Below are 27,702 nucleotides of genomic sequence, written 5' to 3' on the forward strand. Positions count from 1 at the left end.
TAGAGAATAATGGATAGAGGATTATGATATGAATCTCTCTTTATTCTAGTGATTGTTAGGGGCCTCCACACCTTTTACCCCACCAATACTAACGTCAATTTTAAAGGGGTTATCCAGGATTAGAAAAACATAGCTATTTCCTTAAAAACAGCGCTGCCCCTGTCCTCAGGTTGTGTGTGGTATTACATCTTGGCTCTATTAACTTCAGTAGAACAGAGTTGCCATACTGCACACAAACTGATGACAAGAGTGGCGCTATTTCTGGAGAAAGCAGTTATCACCTGCATTAAAGTTGCTGTATGAGATTAGAAAAAACATAGTTGCTTCCTTCCGTCTCCAGTATTGCAACTCCATTTACTTAAATGGGGATGAGCTGCAATACCAGAACTAGTCTATTGTCTATGGGTTTATCATAGTAGTCACACATAACAGGGCTCACCTCTCGGCAAAAGCTGACAATGTGTTCCCATAGCTCCTTGGCCTCTCCTTCATCCGTCTGTCTTCTGGTTTCAGCCCTAACGCTCTCCCTGCGACGTAGCATCCGTGCCCCCACGTTCCGGTGCTGGGCCACATAGCCCTGTGCGGTGTGACATGCCACACAGTGAGTGAAGCGAGTCTCATTGATGAGGGTACATGCCGGGCAGGCCCACTCTGTCCTACGAGAAACTGGCATGGGGAGGACTACTGTGCTGGATGGTGATGGCAAGACCTCGGTTCCCGTTGTACTATTGTCACTCTCGCTTGTCCGCGCTGCCCCACAGACACAGCATCGACTGGCACTACCGATGTTACGCAAAGTACATTTCCCACATGACCAACTATTTTCCAGGTTCGGTGGCTCAGCGGGGGATGGAGTCGTCTCAGCTGCCGTTCCTTCCTCTTCCAAGACACCCAGGCGTTTAGGAAGACGACTTGGGACAGAAGGCGGAGAGAGCGGATTATCTGGTGCCACCTCCCTCCGGAATCGTGGAACAGGAATATTATGTGGTCCCGGTGATATTGGTAGTGCAGGTAAGGGCCTGGGAGAGTCCGGCTCACGGAGAGGAGCCGTTACCTGTTCATCTGAGCATGGAAAAGCAGCAGGGGGTGCAGGGACTTCTGGGACTACCAATGCCTCTGGTGGGATTTTGGGCAAGGACAATTTCCGTGGACCACCGCAAGCCGAGCAGGAGGTGGATACGGGAGTGTTATGTAGAGTACAACGAGGACAACTCCAACCTGAATTCAAGGCGGACTGGAGAGTTGGACTGGTTATGTCCTCCGGGTCGGATTCTTGGACTGGGGATCGAGCCTCTTCCTGCGGGCCGCGTGGGATTCCATTGGGAACGGCTGGCGGTGGCAGAAACCCACACAGCTGGCAGCCGGTTGGTGGAGGGGAAGGGTTGGTCGGATTGAGATTGGAAAAGGTGCATCGGCTGCAAGACCAACGCTGTTCTGCCGAGCTCAGTCGTAGGATGTGGTTGAGATCCGGTAGATTGCGAGGAGCTTCACATATAGAGCAATGGCGCTGCCCATGGGGATTCAGAAATGTACAACGGCAGCATGACCACTCCCCACAGGGGGAGGGGGCAGCCATGGGGTCTGGAAGCCTAAGGGTAAGAAAGACAGAAGAAGCATTGGTAACCTATGGACCTCACACATACGCTAGCTCTAACATCTGATAAATCCATAGGCTTTCATTGTAAGTACTGGACATCCGCACATAACACAGAGCAGTCGTAAAGATAAGCGGTGCAATAAATGGCGGAACGGTTACAGATTACTGTAATGCACATAGAGCTGCACAGTCAGCACATGGAATATATAGCTTCTCCGTAATGTAGATTTATTACTGATATTACTCTGGCTCATATCTCTAGTACTCGAAGTGCACAAAGGTGTAAAGGTCCCTATGTATACATTTTAGGGTCCTTTTACACAGCCCAATATGGGGCCGGGCAACTATGCATACAATCAGCTCCTGTACAGGGCACAAATAATAGAGTGGCCAGGCCGCATGAATGATCCATGTATCGTTCGTGCAGTCATGAAAACCTAATGCGCTGCTGCTGTGTGATCTGGCATCTTGCTCTCCGGCTGTCAATGATTCTGGAGGAGGCGGCTGCCGGACAGCGGGATGCCAGGTCACACAGTACGACAACGACAACTCCAACCTGAATTTAACGTGAACTGGAGAGTTAGACTAGTTATGTCCTCAAGTGTCAGATTCCTGGACTGGGGATCGAGACTGCTGTGTGATCCAGCATCCAGCAGGATGGGAGAGCGGGATGCCAGGTCACACATCAGTGCACTAGGCAGGTATACACTACTTGTGTGATCTGGAAACTGGCAGCATGGATATATATATCTACACAGGAAAATGTGCGACCGATAGTGTTAAATTTTAAAGCCTCCGCAAAAGAATGTGATCATCCAAGGTTTAGGCGTTCTCCCGCTTCTCTGCTGTCCCTTTTAAACACATCGATTGTCGTCTGAAGGAGCGTTTCCAGCAACACTCCTGGCTGATAATCAGCCTGTGTAAAGGGACCTTCCAGTATAGAAGTTGGGTGTGATGCACAGCCCCTTTGATCTGGGAGAGATAAGCTGCAGCCAGAGCTATTGCTGCGTCTTAACCTTCCCTGCGTCTTTCTTGCACCCTCACACACCCTCTAAAATGTGACTGAGCTGCAAAATATAAGTAGTAGACCAGGAAACAACCCACACAAGGATCCATCAACAGCAGCTTGTTGACAGCTTCAGTAAAGCAGCAGGATTGTGCACAGTAAGCCTTCCGTGGTCGTGGACCTCCATGAATCATATAGGCAGGGGGCTGTGAGTAAATCCTCAGGATTGTGCGGAAATGTCTACAGCGCACCTCTCGTCTAGAGATTGCCCGGGTAGGATAGGCCTAAAACTGGTCTGGATTAACATCCAATGGCAAAAATTAATGGAAAAAACGGATGCAACTGTGTGCATTTGTTTTTCAATTGACTTCCATTAAAAAAAAAATAAAAAAAAAATGGATCACATGCTTTTTTTTTAGCGTACACAAAAACATGGTCAGCCACGGTTTTGTGTACACTACAAAAAAAAAAAAAAAAAAAAGGATGCATGTAAAGATGTATTTTGATCCTTTTTTTTTCATAATAGAAGTAAACATAAAAACGGATCAAAACGGATCCACTTTTTCACCTGTTTTTTTTTTTTTTTTTGCATAAATCTGATGAAAAAAAAAAACAGATTGCAAAAACACAGTGTGAACGCAGCCTAATCTTGTATGGTGAAGGCATATTGCAGAGATATTTCATCTCGCTTTACTTAACTTAAATGGTTCTGTGCTACAGTTCCCTGCAGGGGGATGACAGGTCACTGTTATGAGACATTACCGTTACTGGGCCTGTGGTTCTCCAGCTGTTGCAAAACTACAACTCCAAGCATACCCAGACAGCCATGCTGGTAGTTGTAGTTTTGCAACAGTTGGAGGCCCAGAAGTTGTGGAACACTGCCCTGGTGATACAAAATGTGAATACCCTTCTATGGGAAGCAGGTCTGCTAGGCGACTTTCTAAGTATCATGTAAATGCCGAAAGGCCATATACATGTACAACCCTATTCCTTAAAAAAAAAATTGCTAAATAGTCCATAATAATCTTATACTGTTTTGTACCTTTATCTCTTAGGCAGAAACTATGTGTCTCCATTAAAGATGAGCGAACCTGGAGCATGCTCGAGTCCATCCGATCCCAAACTTTCGGCATTTGATCATGGATATAGTCATTGGCTGTATCCATGTTTTCCAGACAACCTTAGAGCTTTATCCAAGTTCAGCAGCCCCAGCTAATCAAATGCCATTGGGTTCGGATGGACTCGAACCTGAACCCGGTTCGCTCATCTCTAGTCTCCATGGTTACAGACTACATCAGTGTAGTCTGATCCTGCAATCACCGGCAAATTTTTTTATTAAAGTATTGTATTGCCCCCCCCCCCCCCCCCCCCCCCCCCCCCCAAAGTTATACAGATCACCAATATACACTTATTACGGGAAATGCTTATAAAACACTTTTTTCCCTTCACTTACTACTGCATCAAGGATTCACTTCCTTGTTAAAATGGTGATGTCACGACCCGACTCCCAGAGATGTGTGCTGCTGTGGCTGCTAGAGAGGATGATGGCATGGGAAACACTAAGGGACACAGGGCACTGGAGGGACACTGAGCATCCCTCTGCCATCATCCTCTCCAGCAGCCACAGCAGCACACATCTCTGGGAGTCGGGTCGTGACATCACCATGTTATCCAGGAAGTGAAGCCTTGATGCAGTAGTTAGTGCAGGGAAAAAAGTGTTTTATAAGCATTTCCCGTAATAAGTTTATATTAATGATTTGTATAACTTTTGGGGGCAATACAATACTTTACGCCTGACTTCTCCTTTAAGTAGGGGACAGACGGGAATATAACTTTAGGATCAGAATACACAAGCTTTGTAGTCTGTAGTCATGGAGACTCGTGGGTCAAACGATCACTACCCACCTAACAGTTGTGATTTTTTCGTTCTCAGGTGGCGCGTCTCGCTTGGCATGGTGAGACACGGTCTATAGAAACCAATCTATTTATCTAATTATACTTAATCTACATGTTAACATCCATCCTGTAAGATAAACTGGGTGTGGACGGCGCAGGATTCTGCATAGATTACCTGAGCAAATAGGATTTTACACAGCAAGAAAGGACATTTATTTTTCCCATGAGCTGTCTTGCCAACCTGTCTATATGTCCTTGAGTGGAGTGCGGCTCTGTCCATCACTCATTTAGAGGGAGTACTCCGGAAAAAGTCTTTTCCTTTCAATTCATCTGGTTTCAGTAAGTTATATAGATTTGTAATTTACTTCTATTTAAAAATCTCAAGTTTTCCCATACTTATCAGCTGCTGTATGTCCTACAGGAAGCAGTGTATTCTTTCCAGTCTGACACAGTGCTCTCTGCTGCCACCTCTGTCCATGTCAGGAACTGTCCAGAGCAGGAGAGGTTTTCTATGGGGATTTGCTGCTGCTCTGGACAGTTCCTGACATGGACAGAGGTGGCAACAGAGAGCACTGTGTCACACTGAAGAGAATACACCAGTTCCTGCAGGACATACAGCAGCTGATAAGTATGGGAAAACTTGAGATTTTTAAATAGAAGTAAATTACAAATCTATATAACTTACTGAAAGCAGCTGATAAGTAATGGAAGAATGGAGATTTTTTAAAATACAAATAATGAACAAATTAATATAACTTTCTGAAACCAGTTGATTTGAAAGGAAATCTATTGCACCCCTTTAAATAGCCACATGTAATACCACATTTCTCCTGTAGTGGCCACTGTACAAGAAGTAAGCAGCACTAAATTCTATTTATAAATCTTAAATCTTCCCATACTTATCAGCTGCTGTATGTCCTGCGGTAAATGTTGTTTTCTTTTCAATCTGACACCGTACTCTCTGCTGCCACCTCTGTCCATGTAAGAGACTGTCCAGAGCAGAAGTAAATCTCCTGCTCTGGATCAGACATATATACTGCCGGATGGGAATACCCCTTTAAGAGATTTATATGGAATTTTGTTTATTGCCCCATAATTACTTATTAGCGGGAACTATCTGGCTATTGTCGAGGGTCATAAGGCAAGTTATAGTCTATCAAAAAAAAATAAATGAGGTTTCACTGCTGGGTGGAATTGTTTTCGGATTCTAGGAATGCTGACATGTTATTCCTGGCAGAACCTTCTGATAGCATAATGGAAATCTATGAGACTCTGATATTATTCTTCAGCAACGGAGCAGCGGATAATTACTACTACTGCGGGAGATCTGGGGAAAATAGTCCCTGTGTGCCAAGGGGAACGGTCGTGTGTGAACGTCAATGCACTAATTTTTATTGCTGTGTGCAACCGGTTGCTGCCTAGACGTTGCAAAACTACAACTCCCAGCATGCCTGGACAGCCGGAGGCTGTCCAGGCATGCTGGGAGTTGTAGTTTTGCAACAGCTGGACGGCCCCAGTTTGAATCACTGGTATATGGTGACCATCTGGTTCTGAATGTCCATTTATTACGGAATCTGTGCGCTCACCACATGCACGTCTCGGCCATGACAGCTGTGAGTCCTCGGGGTTAATTTAAAGACACATAAATCCTCCCCTGTCGCAGAACACGTTTTCCTTCCTTAAGCAAAACTGGAAATAGCACCACTGGGATTGTATGAATTCTTGCTTTCTTAAGGTCAGACGTGAATAAGCGGAGGTGTCTTTTTTCATGTGTCGGTGTGTGTGGTATCACTGGATGGGTCATCGCTGATAGAGCAGAGTCAGCGCTTCTTCAGGTGAAGGGCAATGCGGGGGGGGGAGGCAGACAATGGAGCCAGAGCCATTCTGTCTGCTGCATAGCAAGTGACATCACCGAGGCGTGAGGTACCAGGCGCCTCAAGTCTCCAGGATGATACTGGTTCCTAATGACCTTAAACGGGTACTCCAGCAAAAAAAAATAGTAAACTACTTCTAAGAAAATCTTAAGCCGTCCAGTACTTATCAGCTGCTGTATGCCCTGCAGGAAGTGATGTATTCTTTCCAGTCTGACACAGTGCTCTCCGCTGCCACCTCTGTCCGTGTCAGGAACTGTCCAGAGTAGTAGCAAATCCCAATAGAAAACCTCTCCTGCCCTGGACAGTTCCTGACATGGACAGAGGTGGCAGCAGAGAGCATTGTGTCAGACTGGAAAGTATACACTACTTCTTGCAGAACATACAGCAGCTGATGAGTAATGGAAGACTTAAGATTTTTTTAAATATAAGCAATTTACAAGTTTCTGGCACCAAATGATTTAAATGACAGAAAAATTCACTGGTGTACCCCTTTAAAAGCAGGGGTGTCAAACAGCTGTTGAAAAAAACTACAATTCCCTCCATGCCTCCTCTGTTATACCTCCTGGGAATGTATGAATATTAGAGTATGGACAACTGGGTGTTCCCATCATGCCCCTGGGGTCTATGCTAGCTAAGCAGGGACGTGTTCCAATCACAAGTGCAATGGTGGCACCGTACGGGTTACTATTTAAAGGGTTTATCCACGATTTAAGAAAAAAAAACCCCAAAAAAACGCTGCCACTTTGTTGGAACAACAGCGCCACCCCTGTCCTCATTCACTTCAATGGAAATGAGCTACAAAACTATACCCAGGTGTGGCGCTGTGCCTGGAAGAAAGAGGCCAATCCTGTAGAACTCCTTTAAAGGGGGCGTCTGGTTTAGAGAACCCATTTTTGTCTATCCTATTTAAAAAAAAAAAAAAAAGTATGTTATTGAAAAAATTTAATAAAAATACAAAATACAAAAAATAAAAAAATAAAAAAATGTAAAAAGTCCAGAGTGGTTATAAAGAGTGTTCAAACACATCCTGTCCTGCATTCTACTAACAAACCATTGATTGTGTAATACTTCATATCCCCTCTAGAGGCGCTGCAGGGAAATTGTTCACTTACTGCCAGATCTGCCTACAAATACAGATGATCGCTGGAGGTTTCAGTGGAGGGGACCAGTTTATTGTCACGGAACCCTTCTAGTGGAGAACCCCTTTAAGTAATGTTTCAGGAAGAGGCAGAATCATAGCCACTAAGAAGCAGCGGCATAAAGTCACCGCTACGTGCGCACCTGTATATCCCGTGTGTCACGGCTTAGTGTAACTTTCTCCTAGCGTAAGCAATTGTACGGCTCAGAATAATCAGATTACATGGAGGTGGGAAGGGTTAACATGGTGCAGACTGCTGTGTACTGTATAGTGATTATGTAATGCTATATTATATGTGTGCACTGCCCCATAGGTGGGCGCCATACCCCACCATATTACACTCTGTATGGTCCATCTATTACATGGTGACTCTAGAGCAGTAGTCTCCAACCCCTGACTCTACAGATGTTGCAAAACTACAACATTGCCAAACTCTACTAAAACTACAACTCCCAGCATGCTCTGACAGCCGAAGGCTGTCAGAGCATGCTGGGGGTTGTAGTTTTAGTACAGGTTGGACAATTAGACTTATCAAGAATCCAATGTCTATAGGACGCTGGTATGGTCAGTGACTACTGGAGGAGGAGAGGGTGCTTGAATCTTAAAGGGCTGGTTTCAGAAAGTTATGTAGATTTGTAATTTTTAAAAATCATCTCGAGTCTTCCAGCACATATCAGCTGCTGTATGTCCTGCAGGAAGTGGTGTATGCTCTCCAGTCTGACACAGTGCTCTCTGCTCCATGTTCATGTCATGTCATCCCCACAGAAAACCTCTCCTGCTCTGGACAGTTCCTGACATGGACAGAGGTGGCAGCAGAGAGCACTGTGTCAGACTGCAAAGAATACACCACTTCCTGTAGGACCTACAGCAGCTGATAAGTATGGGAAGACTTAAGATTTTTAAATAGAAGTAAATTACAACAAATCTATATAACTTTCTGAAACCAGTTGATTTAAAAAAAAAAAAAGGTTTTTGCTGGATAACCCCTTTAAGGTAGCCATACAGTTTAGTTGAGTGTATATCCAGACCCACTGTTTATATGTACACTCAACTCTGCTAAGCATGCACATACTTTGAATAGAAAGAGAGATGAGTAAGCCCCTGCCAGACTCCTCTGGTGGCAACTTATCTCCCATGAGAGCAAAAGAATCGAGCAGCTGAAACCCATCACGCCTGATCCTACTCTCCTATGACATCTGACATTGGGGACACCCCCATGCACATTAATTCGAAAAAAAGACTGTTCAGTCGAAGTAAAAAAAATAAAAAAATAAAACAAAAAGATGAGCGAACTGCAATCTCTGATGACAGCAGATGTCTGGGAGAAGAGTCGTCAAGCATGCTGAATTTCAACTGCCTGATCTCTTTTGTTCTTTGGGAGACAAGCTGTTTTTAGAGGTGTCTTGTCTGGCAGTGGCTTACCCCCTTTTGTCCATTCATAACACACCAAGTGGATCCAGAACAATAACTGTTTTAATTCTGTCCACAGCTACTGTATGTGTATGGCTACTATAAGCCGCTGCTAGACACCTTTAGTGGCGGCTTATCTTCAGTAAGAGCAAAAGGATCGGCACGCTTAATATTCCGAGTTAAAACACCTTATCTCCTATTGTTCAAAACAAAGTGTTGGGGCCCTGTTCTGAGGATGGTGGTGGTAATGGTGGGGGGTCTTATCCCCTACCCTGTGGAGAAGGTATTTTAAGGCTAGGTTCACGCTGCGTTTTCAGCATCCGTTTAACTGATCCTTTTTTTGCAAAAAACGGATGCATTTGTGTGCATCCGTTTTTGATCCGTTTTTCCATTGACTTCCATTATGGAAAAAAAAACAAAAAAAAAAAAACGGTTCAAAACAGATGCGTTTTTTTATGCACTAAAGTACTGTTGACACTACTTTTTTGACCATCAAAAAAAAACCGGATCCGTTAAACGGATCGCAAAAATGCAGTGTGAACCCACCCTAACTCAGAATATTTCTTTCAAAATTTACATTTGGGAATTTTTTTTTTTTGATGGATGCAATGTTGGCGTCAAAATGCAGCAAATTACGCCTGTAATTTGCTTAAACCAGCGGCATTATGGTGCCAAAATGATGGCCGTCCAAAAAAAAAAAAAAAAACAACGTTGTAGGAGAAACATTACCACACAGCTATCGCACAACTACAACTCCCAGCATGCTCTGACAGACCGCATGCTGGGAGTAGTAGTTTTGCAATAGTTGGTGAACACGGATTGAATGCTTACATCGTTACATGTACATGGGCACTTTTGCATCACAGATCACAGGAGTTAGCTCATGCTGTGTACAGCGCTACAGAACATGTGGGCGCCATACAAGTGAGTCATTAATCCAGCCTAATATTACTTAATAAAGCTGCACCCACAGACAGGCAGACGTGTCAGTCACTTATAAATAGGCCACGGAAAGCATTAGCAGCTGTACGCCTCGATTATTACCAGCCATTAACCCCCGCCACCCATGCCAAGCTCCCCTGGCACATACCACCCACAATTTACACATTACTGTAACATGCTAATAATAAACCATACACACACAGCAGAGGTGCCAAGCGTTCCCATGCACCCGGGTAACACCGGCATCACATCCCAAACCCGGCTATTATACAGACACTACATAGCAAAGCTGCCGGCCTCTTACCTGTGAGTCCTGTACATTGGAATGACTGTGCCCTGCCATAAAGACCCCGGGAGCCCGTTCCTATGCCAGCCCAGCAAGCTGAATCCAGGGTATGCAGTGCCCATGGAGCCATGGTGTGACTTGCCCTCTGCTGCCAGGGAAGAAGCCGAACTCCCCATCCTGACGTGATACAAGTTATCCCGGGCTAGAGCCGAGAGTGTGCCAGGGGGTGACAGAGGGCATCAGAGAGAGACGGGGAGAGAGACTGAGAGCTAACACAGGGAGGGCACAGCTGTCAGGCAGGGAGGGAGGGAGGGACAGACCTTAAGTCGGGGAGGGAGGGCACCAGGCTGAAGGAATCACCTTAAAGGAGGGAGGGAAGGAGAAGAGAGAGAAGTGGGAGAAGTGAGAAGAGAAAACACAGGGCAGAAAATAAGTCAGAGTAGCGGGGAGGACGCTGCCAGGTGACGGTGTGACACTGACGGAAGGCATGCTCCCCACATGTTATGACAGAGGGATGGACGGCCAAGACTCAGAACTCGTCTGTCAGCATTCACATGTAATTACAGGACCCGAGACACAGTAACGTCACACGTGTCAGCAAATAAAGAGACATTAAGAACCCATAAAAAGTGCCGACACCTGCCGGCGACGTGTGAGAAGAAGATTATAGCAGCCACCGCTCTCACAACCTATCATAATGGCGAACGGTTTTCATCCGGGCATCGTCCGGTGTTACATGTCCCCGGGCTCTCCCTGACCTTGGCTGTGTCAGAATAACAGATGTTCATGAACCAGGAGGCTCCGGATGAGCAGTGCTGATGCACTTTTAGGGCCCTATTCCACCGGACGATTATCGTTCAGATTATCGTTAAATCGTTCGAATCTAAACGATAATCGTTCGGTTGAAATGCAATTAACGATTAACGACCGAACGAGGAATCGTTGATCGCTTTATAAGACCTGGACCTATTTTTATAATCGTTCGCATTGAATAAGACATCGTTCAGTCGTTCGCAATAGATACGAACGCAATAGCGAATAAATAGCGAAGAAGAAACGATCGCAATTACGATCATAAGTAACGATTATCGTTCCATGGAAATGAGTGAACGTTTTCAGGTCTTTCGCAATAGTGGTCGTTTGAGATTGTTAATCGTTAACGATTATACAAACGATAATCGTCCGGTGGAATAGGGCCCTTAGGCTAGGTTCACATTTGTGTTGGATCATCCACTTAGAATGGATTTGTTCATGTAGAGTAGGGATGGGGAACCTTCCGCCCTCCAGCTGTTGCAAAACTACAATTCCCATCATGCTTGGACAACCAAAGCTTTATTTAGTTTTGCAGCAGCTGCAGGGCCGAAGGTTCCCTGTCCCTGCTGTAGAGCAAAGGTGGGGTACCAGCGGCCACCCAGCTGGTGTAAAACTACAACTCCCATCATGCCAGAGGCAAAAATTGCTAGGTTAAATCCAGCGATCAGACTGATCGGTCTGTGTGAGATCGGCCCCTTGTAACAGGGCCTTGGGATGTATAATGCTATTTTACATGTAAATTGGATATGCTGCATAATTTCTACATTGACTTGCTTGGTGAAGTAAAAAAAGATGGCCGCCTTCTTTCAGGAACAGCACCACTCTTGTTTGGATGTGGTTCTGCATTTTTTTTTCTAACATTGGATATTCACAGTGTCTGATCTGCCAGCATCTTGTTATACAGGATGAATGGATGAACAGATAAATAGTTATGTAGGAAAAGATTCAGTATATCTTCTCATTTAGACTTTAGGACCGCCTACTGGACTCCTAATCAGTGATGAACAGTCTTCCTTGTATCAATAAGTAGGACTGAGCACCAGACTTCTAAATCCAGAATGAGCAGTGATTCCAGCATCCGATTAGTGGTCCCATTCAATGGCCACCAGCTTTCCCTTTATCAGTATGCAGAGACAGCTGCCTATCCCTAGGACCGCCCACTGGACTCCTAAAACGAGGAGAAGACAGGATCTAAGTCAGACTTATCGTTAAAGGGGTTATCCAGTGCTACAAAAACATGGCCACTTTCTTTCAGAGACAACACGACTCTAGTCTCCAGTTGAGGCGCAGTTTGCAATTAAGATCCATTCACTTCAATGGAACTGAGCAGAAAACCCCGCCCAAGTGGGAGACAAGAGTGGGGCTGTCTCTGGAAGAAAGTGGCCATGTTTATGTAGCGCTGGATAACCCCTTTAAGCTCTTTGCAGACAACATACCACAACCAAGACCGCCATGCTGGAGACCATTCTGGAGGATGGGAGTGCTGGGCCAGTATACACCACTATTATAACCTATGGGAAGTGCTGGAAAAGCCTTTTATGCCTGTATTAAGTGAGTACAACATCCCACGGCTTCCTGTTAATAAATGCCAGTCAGTGCGGATCTAGCAGCTTATGTGTATTGGGGAACACCTCCTATGAAGCTTCTGGCTGGATCACCGCATGTCCATGAATCATGTTCTTAAAGTGCACCTGTCCTAGGAGGTAGGGTCTATACCAGAGATGGGGAACCTACGGCTCTCCAGATGTTGCAAAACTACAATTCCCATCATGCCTGGACAGCCAAAGCGAAGCTTTGGCTGTCCAGGCATGATGGGAATTGTAGTTTTGCAACAGCTGGAGGGCCAAAGGTTCCCCATCTATTGTCTATACAATGACTTTCAGCAATGGTCTTGAGCTACATTGTCTACTATATAGTGTTCCCTAACCAGTGGCTCTCAAGCTTTTGCAGAAGCATATTAGGAGTTGTAGCTTTGCAATAGTTAGAGTGCCGAAATTGGGGGAACATTAATATAGCTGGGATCATTCTACTTCACCACCATGCTTTACACTGCATTGCAGCCATGGTTTAGGGCTATGATCTACAGCAGGGATGGGGAAACTGCGGCCCTCCAGCTATTGCAAAACTGCAATACCCATCACGTCTGGACAGCCAAAGCTAATGGAGAGAATTATCTGACAGATTTTTGAAGACAAAGCCAGGAATAGACTATTAACAAGGAACAAGTCTGAGATTTCTCCTCTTTTCAAATCCATTCTTGACTTTGGCTTCAAAAATCTGTCAGATAAATCTCTCTGTGTAAACGCACCATTAGATTTTAATGAAAATTGTACTTTTACAACAGCTGGGTCGTCCCACCAACCTATGGGGCTCCAGCTATTGCAAAACTACAACTCCCATCATGCCATGGTAGTACTCAACATGATGGGAGTTGTAGTTTTGAAACAGGTAAGGGACCACTGGACTACTCCTCCTATCTGCCATGCTTTACACTCCAGCATCAATCAACCAAATTCAGTCCAAAAAGGCAATTTCTCTTTTAGCAAAGATGGAAACTAGAAAAAAAAAAAAAAAAAAAAAAAAAAAAAAGGTAACAGGGTGCAGTACAGTGCCCCAAATATTTAGAGGTGACATTGGGGCGATGTGTCTTGAGTAGACATCTAAATACATACGGTGAGCAGCCTGCTGACAGATGTCCTAATCCTCTCACACGGTATTTTTTTTCTAACAAGAATGGCCGTTCTTGTCAGAAAAAAAATTACCACCATTGAAATCTATTGAAATAATGGCCGTTGTTCACTGAGTGTATCGAACGACGGCTGTTGTTCAATACGGCCGCACAAATAATTGACCTATCAATTATTTCCGTCCGTTGTTTCATAACAGCAGTCAGAAATGACTGACTGTTCACACAGCGTGTGGCCGTTGAGTGAGTGAGAATCAATGCTTTACTGATTGTCAGTCACACCCATATGGCGGCCGGATCGCAATGATTTTAAAGTAATGTTCAGCCGGTATTGGGTGGATGTACATGTAAAACAGCGGCCGTTGTTTGTCACTGTGTGAACGTAGCCTAAGAGTTCCTTTAAGTCAGGGATGGGGAACCTTCGGGCCTCCAGCTGTTGCAAAATTACAATTCCCATCATGCCGTTGGCTGTCCAGGTATGATGGGAATTGTAGTTTTGCAACAGCTGGAGGCCCAAGGTTCCTCATCCCTGTTTTACGGCTTCAGTAGTCCTTACAGGCAGGAGGAATTGCACTATGGAGGACATTTACCAAGCCTCATGTACACGACCAGTACAGCAGTTGCCCATAGCAACCAATCAGCTTCCATCTTTTATTTTTGAAAAGGCCTCTGCGGATTAAAAGCTGGAATCTGATTGGTTGCTATGGGCAACCGCTCCTCTGTACTAGGCCTGTACACAATCATGTCCGAAAGTGTGGGCGCTGACAGCCAGGCTGCCTGGGGCAGACTTATTATACGGGAATAATACTAAAACCGTGTCGCCGAATAATGCCAACACAAGCAGAATTAGCATTGAGCGCTTGGCATTACCCCCTGACAGACGTATGACAGGCGCTGGCATGGCTGCAGACGCTCCTGCAAGTCTTGGATCTGCAGCCGCCATGCCTCGTACATACAGATTTCGAGGATAAACTGATGTAGAGCAATGAAAAATACATGGCATCCTACTAAAATAAAATATTAACTAACAGCGGGCCCTCAGACGACATACAGACACATGGAAGAGACATATAGAAGAACAGGCATTTAAAGGGCAATACCAGCTATGACAGACGCCTCATTTATGGCACATACAGGGGTTTCCAGAAACAGGATATTTGTTTTTTGTTAGAAACAGCGCCACTCTATTCTGCAGGTCACATCTGGTATTGCAGCTCATTCCTATTTAAGCGAATACTGTAATAACAGACACGGCCACCGAATAGGAGTGGTGCTGTTTGTGTCTAATCCCAGGCGATCCTCCTCCACCGCCATGGGCACTTCAGGTACCTATGGTTGTAGACAGGAGACATTAGTTGGCAGTGCCACCACTTTAGTCAGAAGGTGATGGATCAGGCAGGTTCTTATTGGTCTAATCCTTTGTTCCAGAAGCGTCTGCTTATATTCTTTCCTCAACAGAGCCGAGCGGGCACCTTAAAGGGGTAACCCGGACTATAGCAAATATGGAAAGGTGGTAATACTAGAATGGTGGGGGACTGACTACCAGGATCCCTCACTCAAAAACTTTGAATATAGTGTTCCTTGCAGTGGTTTTGAAGGTGACAAACGCTCCTCTGCCGTAGGGTCCATATTTTACCTGATACATTAAAGGGGTTATCAAATTAACTGATGTCAGAAAGTTATAAAGATTTGTAATTTACTTCTATTAGAAAATATCCAGTACTTATCAGCTGCTGTATGTCCTGCAGTAAGTGGTGTACTCTTTTCAGTCTGACACAGTTCTCTCTGCTGCCACCTCTGTCCATGCCAGGAACTGTCCAGAGCAAGAGAGGTTTTCTATGGGGATTTGCTGCTGCTCTGCACAGTTCCTGGCATGGACAGGTGGCAGCAGAGAGCACTGTGTCATACTGAAAAGAAAATAACACTTCCTGCAGGGCATACAGCAGCTGATAAATATGGGAAGACTTGAGCTTTTAAAATAGAAGTAAATTACAAATCTATATAACTTTCTGAAACCAATTGAAATGAAAAGAAAAGATTTTCGCTGGACAACCCCTTTAATCCTCATACCTTGGCTAGAATGGACACTGGTAACAAAGAGCGTCTCTCCCACAGGAGGACCTGTCCTGTATTACACAGACAACCCAGTGATGTGAATGGACCAATGTAATACCGTATTTCTCCTGTGGTGGCGCTGCAGTGAAAATTAAACACTTAGGGGGACATTTAATAAGTCATGCGTTTTTTACGCCGGACTTATAAATGTCCCCGCATCTCCGGCGCTACAGGGATTTATGTAGAGGCAGACTGCCTCTACATAAATCCCGTGCGTGTTGGTGCGCACAGCCGAAAACCTACGGCAGCTGAGGACTGGAGTAGGTTTTGGGCGTATCTTTTGGCAGAACGGATGGTGAATCGCACGGACTCCGTTCCGCCCCCTTCACACCCCCTCCCCGCCCCCCCGCGTACTCGGCGGAAAGTGCCGATTTGCGAATATTTTATTCGCAAATCGGCCATTTGCGAATAAAAAAAATAAGCAAATCAGCACTTTCCGCCGAAAATCATCCGTACACCGGATGATACATGTCGCCCTTAGGGTGCGTGCATACGCCGCAGGTTATACGTGGCAATTTCGTAGAGTGCACAGACCCTTAGGGGCGGGTTCACACTACAGAATTCTCGCGGACAATGTCCGCGGAATTCCGTCAGCTGTTCGCCCGCACGGGCGCACGCTTTTCCGCCGGCTCCATAGACACCATTCTATGGGCCGCGTATTCCGCAATCCGCTGAAAGAAGTGACATGACACTTCTTTCAGCGTATAGCGGAATACGCCAGCCCATAGAATGGTGTCTATGGAGCCGGCGGAAAGGCGCCCAGATGTGCGGGCGGACAGCTGATGGAATTCCGCGGACATTGTCCGCGAGAATTCCATAGTGTGAACCTGCCCTTACTGCAGAATTCCCACCCCGATCAGCTGATCGCTTAAGTTTCCAGCACAGGGGTACTTTGTGATCAGCTTAAAGGGGTTGTCCAGTGAAAATCTTTTTCTTTCTAATCAATTGGTGTCAGAAAGTTATATAGATTTGTAATTTACTTCTTTTTAAAAATCTCAAGTCTTTCCATACTTATTAGCTGCTGTATGTCCTGCAGGAAGTGGTGTTTTATTTTCAGTCTGACACAGTGCTCTCTGCTGCCACCTCTGGCTGAGACAGGAACTGTCCTGAGCAGGAGAGGTTTTAAATGGGGATTCATAGAAAAACAAGACAGAGTTCCTGTCTCGGCCAGAGATGTCAGCAGAGAGCACTGTGTCAGACTGAAAATAAAACAACATTTCCTGCAGGACATACAGCAGCTGATAAGTATGGGAATACTTGATATTTTTTTTTAATAGAAGTAAATTACAAATCTATATAACTTTCTGACACCGGTTGATTTGAAAGAAAAAGATTTTCGCTGAACAACCCCTTTAATGTTACAGTCTTCCGTCTTACAAGTTTTATTCGTTCGGGGTCTTGGGGCAGAGACCTTCAGCAATCTCTAGATATAGCTGGGAGAAGTGTACAGCTGTGTGCTTCACCCTCTGGCACTCATTCCAGGAGACAGGATGCATTTGCCTATGTCTAATGACTGGTGAGGGTCTCATGTCAAAAGTTGTTTGTTTGTTTTTTTAAAGTGACAGTAATGATTATAAGGGACCCTTTAAGAAGTAGCAGAACGGAATTTTTTTAGTCATCTGAAAGTTGTACATTAACATGAAGAATCCACGGTCCGGACCCTAGAGACGCAGACAGGACTGGCCCCTCTGGTCAGCACATCTGTGCAGGGGCCCATACACTTCTACCTTCTCGAAATGTCATGTAGCCAGAAGACAGGACTCCCCGCATTAACCCCTTGCTGCACTTGGTATCATTTCCTACAATCACCAAGCACAGATGTCTTCCTATAGCTCCGCGAGCCTCAGAGAATGGGGCCCCAGCTTGTGACGGCAGCTGCGAGACCCCACTCCATGCCAAAGTCAGTGTCACAGGGGGATTACAGACACATCTGTACGGGATCTATCTGCTGCTATATACTCCCCTAGGGGCTGCTGTCCTGTAGTGGCACTGCCAACACCTGGCACCATAGGCACATGATCTCATCTGGGGATGCTCCCTGGATCTCTTGGCATCAGCAATAACCATCTTTGCAGTGCTCCATGTAGTCTACTATTCCCAAACCTGGACAACCCCTTTAAGCAGTGCTTTTTCCAAGTGTTCACATGGTTTTCGTTCACTTTACTCTAACTATGGCTTCTATATGTGGTCGGACCGGTTCACTACAATCCTAGTACCCCTTGCCAACAGCGGATGGACTGCTTGCTGATGGTTTCCAGATAACTACAGTGGAACTGTATTGTTTGCTTACAGTATACATATACGATAGGAGACTGAGGTGTTCTCAGGTTGTAAACTAAATATTATATTACTGCAGGGCGTATATTATTCTTTAAAATCAACTGGTGTTGGAACTTGCCAGAAATATGAATTTACTTTTATTTATTTTTTTTAAATCTCCTCTTACGGTAGTTAAAGGGGTTATCCAGCCGAAAATTTATTTTTCTTTCAAATCAACTGGTTTCAGATAGTTTCAGTTTGGTAATTTTACTTTTATTGAAAAATCTCCAGTCTTCCCATACTTATCAGCTGCTGCATGCCCTGCAGGAAGTGGTGTATTCTCTCCAGTCTGACACAGTGCTCTCTGCTGCCACCTCTGTCCAAGCAGGAGAGGTTTTCTATGGGGATTTGCTGCTGCTCTGGACAGTTCCGGTTAGGGACAGAAGTGGCAGCAGAGAGCACTGTCTCTGACTGAAAAGAAAACACCACTTCCTGCAGGGCATACAGCAGTGAAGGCTTGATATTTTTAAATAGAAATAAATTACAAATGTATATAACTTTCTAAAACTAGTTGATTTGAAAGAAAAAGATTTTCACTGGATAACCCCTTTAATGGCTAATGTATGTCCTGCAGGAAGTGGTGTATTCTTTTCAGTCTGACACATTGCTCTCTGCTGCCACCTCTGTCCATGAGCAGTAGCAAATCCCCATAGAAAACCTCTCCTGCTCTCCAGACTGGAAATAATACATGACTTCCTACAGGACATACAGCAGCTGATAAGTACTGGAAGACTTGAGATTTTTTTTAATAGAAGTAAATTACAAATCTCTGGCGCTTTCTAGCAGTACCTGTCCGATAATCCGACATCTAATCATGTGGAAGGTCTGATAATCCTGCATAGATCTGTGATATAATGTGGGACTTCAGAAGAGCCGGGAATAGGCTGTGTGTTCAGACGATCAGGTATCAGGAAGTTTACAGGTTTCATTGAAGTGTGCAAATTAATCATTGACACGAAGGAGGAAACGCAGCAAGGATTCACGGCATGTAAAACTTCACGGATTTTCCCTTCCACTGCCGTAAGTGTGTGAAAATCCAGAAACTGGATATACTGGAAATCCTGTATGTCTGCTACTAGGAAAGCTGGGTGACAGCTGATGACATAGGCGTTACACCCCCCCAGCCAGCCACTATTACATGGAACGATAAGCGGCCGATTATTGTTCTGTGTAATAATGACAACGGTCAGCTGATGATCGTTGTCATCGGCTGATCGTTGATATAGGTTCTGACCTATAATCGTCGGGCGTCGACCGTGCACCCCTACGTGTAATAGCGAAGCACGGCCGGCGCTGATGATTAGCAAAGAAGAATACATTACCTATCCAGGCTGTAGGGCTCCTCTTCCTCTGTGCTTCTCCCCGAGTCCCGCGCGCTCCAGCTTCAGAGCGGCCAATCACAGGCCAGGACCACCACGGCCAGTGATTGGCTGAGCGGCCTGTCAGCTGAGACAGGCCGCTCTAAAGCTGGAGCACGTGGACCTGGGGAGAAGCACAGAGGAAGAGGAGCCCTACAGCCTGGATAGGTAATGTATACAGTTTAAACAAGGGCTGCAAGGACATCGGTAACGATGTCCCTGCAGCCCTTGTTAAACGATTATCGGGCTGTGTAACAGACCCAGTCTAGCAGATCGGCGCTCGTTTACAGGTATTATCGGGCCCCTATCGGCCAGTGTAATAACACCCTTAGTTGTGTCACCCAGCTTTTAATACAGAGCATAACCCTCCAGCTGTTGCAAAACTACAATTCCCAGCATGCCCTGACAGCCTTCGGAATTGTAGTTTTGCAACAACTGGAGGGCCACAAAAGAAAACTTCTCTCTTTCTCCACCATGCTTTAGGGCCCTATTCCACCGGACGATTATCGTTTGCATTAACGATCTCAAACGACCGCTATTGCGTAAGACCTGAAAACGTTCACTCATTTCCATGGAACGATAATCGTTACTTATGATCGTAATTGCGATCGTTTTTTTCTCCGCTATTTATTCGCTATTGCGTTCGTATCTATTGCGAACGACCGAACGATGTCTTATTCAATGCGAACGATTTGAGAACATTTCGCGAACGAGCAACGATAAAAATAGGTCCAGGTCTTATAAAGCGATCAACGATTTCTCGTTCGGTCGTTAATCGTTAACTGCTATTCAACCGAACGATTATTGTTTAGATTCGAACGATTTAACGATAATCTGAAAGATAATCGTCCGGTGGAATAGGGCCCTTACACTGCCATGGAATGGTAGGTTTGAGGTAAACCTGTTAGATCCTTTTCAGACAAAACTGGAGCACTGTTTCATGTCTGAGGGGGTGGGGCATGACACAGGGTTCCATAAGTCATGCTCCGCCCCCTTACCAGACAAACACAGTGGGGGAGATTTATCAAACATGGTGTAAAGTGAAACTGGCTCAGTTGCCCCTAGCAACCAATCAGATTCCACCTTTCATTCCTTACAGACTCTTTGGAAAATGAAAGGTGGAATCTGATTGGTTGCTGGGGGCAACTGAGCCAGTGTCACTTTACACCATGTTTGATAAATCTCCCCCAGTGTATCCATTTCCACATCCTGGCACGGTGACTTTTAATTCCCACCCAAACTGTCTAGACCACGGGCTGAAATACGATAGCGGGACCCTCTGACCTTACAAGTCTTCTCTAGTGTGTACGGTTACCAACAGCTGGTATCTAGAAATAGTTACGTAAGACTTCAGATGGTCTCCGCACCTCTAAAGAGTAACAAGGTGCAATCAGGAAATAAACGGCCTTAATGCTGCGTTTACGCGGAACATTTACCGTTCAAATTTTCGTGATCACAACCGCATTTGAGCGATAATCACCTCGTGTAAACACTGTGCGATCAAGCGATGAGCGAGAAATCGGTCCTTAGGATCTTTCAACATGTTCTCAAATAGTCGTTGGTTAAAAATTCGCAGATCGCTTTGTGTGAACAGTCTTTTACCAATTTACCCTATGTGTCAGATAGGCTTAAGCGATCTTAAAACAATCGCAATAACGATTTTTCCAAACGATATATCGTTCTGTCTAAACGCTGATAGTTACAAAAAAACATTGTTACTTCGAAATCGTTAATCGTTCCATTATCGCTCTGTGTAAACGGACCATTAGATGGAATGATATATCGTTTTAAGATCGCTTAAACCCATCTCACACATAGGTGAATCTTTGAAAGACTGTTTACACAAAGCGATCTGCGAATTTTTAGCGAACGACCAACAACGATTTGAGAACATGTTGAAAGATCACGATGAACAATTTCTCGCTCATCACTTGATAGTTTGCTGTTTACACAAGCAGATTATCGCTCAAATGCGATCGTTATCGCAAAAATTCGAACGATAATTGCTCCGTGCAAACACACCATTAATGCTGCATTTACACGAATTTTTGCAATACCGATCGCATTTGAGCGATAATCGTTCAGTGTAAACACAACGATCAAGCGACAAGCGAGAAATCGTTCATTTTGATCTTTCGACATGTTCTCAAATCGTCGTTCGCTAAAAATTCGCAGATCGCTTCGTGTAAACAGTCTTTCAAAGACTCACCCTATGTGTAAGATGGGCTTAAGCGATCTTCAAAACGATCGCAATAACGATTTTTCATTTTCTAACGATTTATTCATCTAAATGCTGATCGTTATAAAAAACAAATCGTTGCTTCAAAATCGTTAAACGATCGATTGGGCGAATTATTGCTTTTTTTTTTTTTTTTTTACCTCATATTAGAATACCCCTTTAAGTGGTCACAAGGCAAAAAGTTAATATGTCCATATCGCTTTAAAAATACTTTTGACATCTCTGGCCCTGGGTGTTCAGACGTCACCAATCGGTACAATGAGCTGGAAGAAGCTCTTAGCTAAGGGCTTCTCTCTCTCCCTGGATTAATGCCATCTCCATCTTGTTGTAGGAGACAGACTTTATAGGTTTACAATGGAGAGTGTCTGCTGCACAAAGCCAGGGAGTGAAGCGCTTAGCCAGGCACTTCTCTGAACACCCAGACCCTGACAGATCCAAAGTCTCTAGGACATGTCAAAGGTAAAGTGCTCATTTAACCAGTCGGTGGTACAGTTTTGTGACATGATCACTTGCTTGAAAAATGCTTCGGACCACCCTTGTGACCAAGACACAGCCGTATGTTTTCTGAGCCTTCTTATGTTCTGGTCTGGACACCGGCCTATATACACAAGGACTGGGTCACCCTGCACCCTGTAAATCACTCCTCTTCTATTGTAGGCTTCCTGACAGCTGCGTCCACCCTCTGCAGCTTCTGCTCTTTTCCTGTTTGGGTTCCCTTTTTATATTTTTTAGCTTGTGTCATCCATGTTTACTACCTCATTATATGATGGAGGCCCGGACCACTTAAAGGGCTGCTCCACAGGATAGTATCTGGTTTTACAATGTTTTCCAACTTTGTCATTTATCTTTATAAAAAGTGTTAACCTTTTTGACAGCTCTGTGCTACCATACTATCTGTAGTGCAGAGAGGTCTCTGTGCTGCCCCCTCTGGCCATGTTGGGACTCACTGCTAGAGAATCTCCTAAAGAAAACTTGCTGCTATTAAAGTGGTTAACCCGCTAAAAAAATTTCTGTCAAATCAACTGGTTTCAAAAAGTTATATAGATTTGTAATTTACTTCTGTTTAAAAAAACTCCAGTCTTCCCATACTTATCAGCTGCTGTATGTCCTACAGGAAGTGTTTTTTTTCTTTCCAGTCTGACACAGTGCTCCCTGCCACCGCCTCTGTCCATGTGAGGAACTTTCCAGAGCCGGAGATGTTTTCTATGGGAATTTGCTGCTGCTCTGGACAGTTCCTGACATGGACAGAGGTGGCAGCAGAGAGCACCATGTGAGATTGGAAAGAAAACAACATTTCCCGCAGAGCATACAGCAGCTGATAAGAATGGGAAGGCTTGAGATTTTTAAATAGGAGTAAATTACAAATCTACATAACTTTTTTTTTTTCATAAGATTTTTGCTGGAGTACCCCTTTAACCATGCATCATGCCGATTCCTACACAGTAACCATGTCTACAGGAAGGGAGTCGGCATGTAGCAAAGCTGAATAGCAGCAGGGAGATTCTCTAGCAGTGAGTCCCAACACTGCCAGAGGGGGCAGCACAGAGACACCCCAGTACTACAGATAATATGGTAGCATGAAGCTGCCAAAAGCTTTTAATAAAAGACAATTACAAAGCAATTCAACTTTGTTTAGGACCCCATTGACGTAACACGACATCAAGAAAATCTGTGATTACTTCCAAAGCATAATGGTGCGTTTACATAGACAGGTTTATGACGCCAAAGCCAGAAACAGTCTATAAACAGGGAACAGGTCATAAAGGAAAGACTAAAATTTCTCCTCTTTTCAAATCCATTCCTGGCTTTGGCTTAAAAAATCTGTCAGATATATCTGTCTGTGTAAACACACCGTAAGAAACATATATACAATGGTACCCTTGGTTCAAGAATAACTTGGATTGAGAGCATTTTGGTTTAAGAGCTCACAGTTTTTCAAAATTGTGACTTGGTTTAAGAGCATTGCTTTGGTTTAAGAGCTCCCTGTACTGGGTGGGAGCGGGAGTGGGGTCTACAGCACTGTACTCTGACCCAGGAAGTCTCCCTCACCTTGCAAATCATGGCAGATCCACCTCAGGCTGGGGCTTACATCAGGGGACAGGACTGTGGAGGTAACCTCTCTCCCCGGACAGAGAGCGCTGCATGTATGTCCCCACATTTTCCCTGCTCATTCCTTCATGCTCCCTGCAGTCTCTGTCCGCCCTTGTGTTTCCCATCATCTCCATTACTGTACAGTAACTTATAATATCACAGATTCTGCTGTTTCTGAATGTTTGTTTCATTTGTTTTACATGTTATTCAGAATAATAAATCATTATTTTTGGGGTGTGAAACCAATTGTCTGCATTTCTATGATTTTTTATGGGAAATTTTGCTTTGGTATAAGAGTGGATTTGGATTACAAGCGCGGCCCGAAACGAATTATGCTCGTAATCCAAGGCACCACTGTATGTGTGTGTATATATATATATATATATATATATATATATATACACACACACACACACACACACACAGTAGATGAGCCATTTTCCTCCGTTTCTCCATCTCAGTCTGCCTGTACGGTATCTACAGTAAAAGAACCCTGTGCTATATGCTTTGCAGCCCCCTCACCTGTCTTTCAGTCACAAATGGAAGACGAGAGAATTAACCCTGTGCAAAATGTCTCATTTCTGTTCATTTTTTATCACTCAATTACATGTCTCTTGTTCATTTCGAGGGAAAGTCTAGGATGAAGTCTTCATCTAACATCATTGTCACATCTAGCCACAGTTCCAAACCATTTACTTTAATGGAACTGAGCTGCAATATCAGAAAACACTGCTCGACCCTGACAGGGATTTAACATTCACACTGCCTATGCCGCCACGTCACCTTCCTATGCCAGGCGTCTGATGAAATCAACATCAAGGCCTCGAGAGCATTGCCACCCACATGTTACACAGAAATGGATGCAATCACAGTCGCAGTCAGTATCCGGGCAAAATAATACTACCACCACCTGCCCTAAATGACATTGTCAAGTCCACAGGCTCCTCTGTAAGTGGTAAGTATGTGTAGGTGGTTGTCACTCACAGCACAACCTAACCTGATCACTTGTTCCCAACCTACCTGTCCCTTGCAGCGCCAACACACAGGAAACTCCCTAAGGATTATACAGGGAGACACTCTTTGTAGTCCCTCACTGCTTTGACAACCACCCCAAATATTAGCCAAAGTGGTGAGTGACTACAAAGAGCGTCTCTCTCTTTGGAGGACTTGGGACGTCCACGCATTACACAAACATCTCACAGATTTTAATAGGAAGGGTGTAATGCTTCATTTCTCCTGTGGTGGTGCTGTAGAGAAACTACACACTTTTTACAAGGTTCCATAGTCGATCACAGCTGATCTATAGGGACCCCAGCTGTGGGACAAACTGTGATCATTGGAACCTTTTAACAAAAAGTGGATAACCCCTTTAACTTTTTCATCCACATGCTTCAGTGACGCCTTCAGGAATGAATTGCATGTGTTTCCTTTCTCGTAGGCAATGCTTCTGCACATGCACACAGAATCCGCCAAGAAGATGATACCCTTTTATCGCTCAATCGCTCCCTCCCCCGCACTAACCTGCTGGAGACAGCCGGCTCGCATTGTGAGGTCAATACCTCCCCCGGACTCTATTCATGTGCGGTCTGCAATATGGCTTGTCATTGTATCCCTCCCCCTATAGGACCAGCTCACATCTCAACACCATACCTATTCTTCCCGAACATAAAGCACCAAGGACGTGGGACCCTGTGATCACGCGCTTTATATTTTGTGAACCTGTAAGATTTTACCTCACGGCCTCCATTGTCATTGTATTCACCAGATGACACTGCTATATACTTGTCACGAGTCGCGTAATACTACGCAGTATAGACAGGGCTGAATGTGGCCCCCGTAGATGGTGAGGCCGCTTAGGCCAGGTTAACTGGCAGAATTCAGGTATTGAAAAACTACAACTCCCAGTGTGCCCTGACAGCTAAACATCACTAGGCCAGCTGGGAAAGTTAAAGGGCTTGTTCACCAAAATGTTTGTTCTTTCAAATGAACTGGTGCCAGAATGTGCCAAAGATTTGTAATTTACTTCTATTAAAAAAATCCTAAGTCTTCCAATACTTATGAGCTGCTGTAGGTCCTGCAGGAAGTGGTGTATTCTCTCCAGTCTGAGACAGTGCTCTCTGCTGCCCCCTCTTTTCGTGTCAGGAACTGTCCAGAACAGTACCAAATCCTCTCCTGCTCTACAGACTGAAAAGAATACCGCTTCCCGCAGGACATACAGCAGCCGACAGGAGACAAGTGAATTACAGATCTCTGGCACCAGTTGATTTGTAAGAAATTTTATTTTGGTGAACTACCCCTTTAAAGCTCTAAAATGAACCTTAACAAATCCATTACTATTTTTGTGCATAATAAATGTATAAAAACCACATTTTAATATCTCACTTTTATGCTGAAATATGATCATTTGAAGTTACAGGCCCAAAGCCTGAGGCTGCACTACTGAGAGATTCTGAAGAAACATATCACCCTAGCTGTTTTGTCATGGTTACCTTGTATGGCATCAAGCCCTCATTTACAGCACATACTAAAGACGGCCATACACATTAGACGTGTCGAACACGCCGATTTTGCCCACCTAATGTGTGTGGGGGAGGGGCCTCAGCTTAGCCGAGCCGAGCCTTCATGTATATGGGAGAAGTGGGAGACATAGCAGTGGACCGAATGAGCCTTCATGTTGCAAAACTACAATTCCCATCATGCCTGGACTGCCAATGAGTGTCCAGGCATGGCGGGAATTGTAGTTTCACAACAGTAGGTTGTGCGCCCCGGATGTAGATGGTGCTCCAAAGAGATCTCCATGACAACAGAAATTACTATAAGACTCCTCAGTAAAGCAGCCTCAGGCTTTGGGCCTAAGTCAATGAATTATATATCAGTACAGATAGCATACACAACTAATAGGCCTTTAATGTAACCTGTAATATTAAACCCTGTGGCGTGGAGAGACACAGGGCCACGCTGGGTGATACAGTTGCCAAGGCAACCGTACAACGCCCGGCTAGTTGTACCAGTAACATCAATTGCCATAGTGCAGGGACAGGGAAACTTGGCGCTCCAGCCAAAGAGTGTCCAGGCATGATGGAAGTTGTAGTTTTGCAACAGTAGGTTGTGCACCCCTGATGTAGGTGGTGCTCTAAAAAGATCTCCATGACAACAGAAATGACTATAAGATCCCTTAGTAAAGCAGCCTCAGGCTTTAGGCCTACCTCTATGAAGTATATATTGGTACAGATAGTATACACAACTGATAGGACTTTAAAGATACCTGTAATATTAAACCCTAGGGTGTTGAGAGACACAGGGCCACACTGGGTGATACAGTTGCCAAGGCAACCGTACAACACCCGGCTACCAATAACATCAATAGCCATAATGCAGGGACAGGGAAGCTTTGGCCCTCTAACTGTTTCGAAACTACAATTTCCATCATGCCCGGACAGCCTTCGGCTGTCCGGGCATGATGGAAATTGTAGTTTCGCAACAGCTGGACGGCCATAGTGCATTTGCCGTCCATACCTTATTTTATGTGCTTTCCTATAAGAGCCCAATAACACATAATATCCGATAATCTGGCACCTATCAGGTGCCGCTAATTCCATAGTAAAGTAACGTTGACTGTACAGTACTGCTCGCTCCATGGCTTCTCTTACGTAGACATGTCCTGAGGAGCAGCAGATCAGATGGCAGATGACTCAGTATTTTATAGAGATAATACACAGACTTGGTATTTCCTGCTCATACAGCGGAGACTTCTAGGTTTACAGCCCCATAACGTCACACTCACGGGAGTATGGGAAGCGGAGATACGAGGAGCTGTTTTGCAAGGAGCTGGGGGTCAGGGAAGGGTAACCGCTAGTTCTACACTGGGACGACCTTGCTGACAACTCCCCACATAAGAAAGTTCCTAGCAACATGGCGGTCTTAAAGGGGGG

At 44.8% G+C, this 27,702-nt stretch overlaps 1 protein-coding gene across 4 annotated transcripts in view; it reads right to left on the bottom strand.

Annotated features, from left to right (window-relative positions):
• Positions 1 to 27,702, bottom strand: part of CAPN15 (calpain 15) — a 45,253-nt gene that overhangs the window by 14,262 nt on the left and 3,289 nt on the right. For 2 of the 4 annotated variants that reach the window (XM_069982106.1, XM_069982105.1), the window contains exon 2: positions 440 to 1,589. In XM_069982106.1, the coding sequence (XP_069838207.1) occupies positions 440 to 1,576 (1,137 nt within the window). In that variant the 5' untranslated portion in view covers positions 1,577 to 1,589. Of the gene's footprint in view, positions 1 to 439; positions 1,590 to 10,167; positions 10,573 to 27,035; positions 27,095 to 27,702 lie in introns of those variants that run through there. The other 2 variants (XM_069982107.1, XM_069982104.1) reach the window with 2 other exon arrangements.

The sequence above is a fragment of the Dendropsophus ebraccatus genome, chromosome 9 (genome assembly GCF_027789765.1).
Source record: "Dendropsophus ebraccatus isolate aDenEbr1 chromosome 9, aDenEbr1.pat, whole genome shotgun sequence".
Lineage (NCBI taxonomy): Eukaryota > Metazoa > Chordata > Amphibia > Anura > Hylidae > Dendropsophus > Dendropsophus ebraccatus.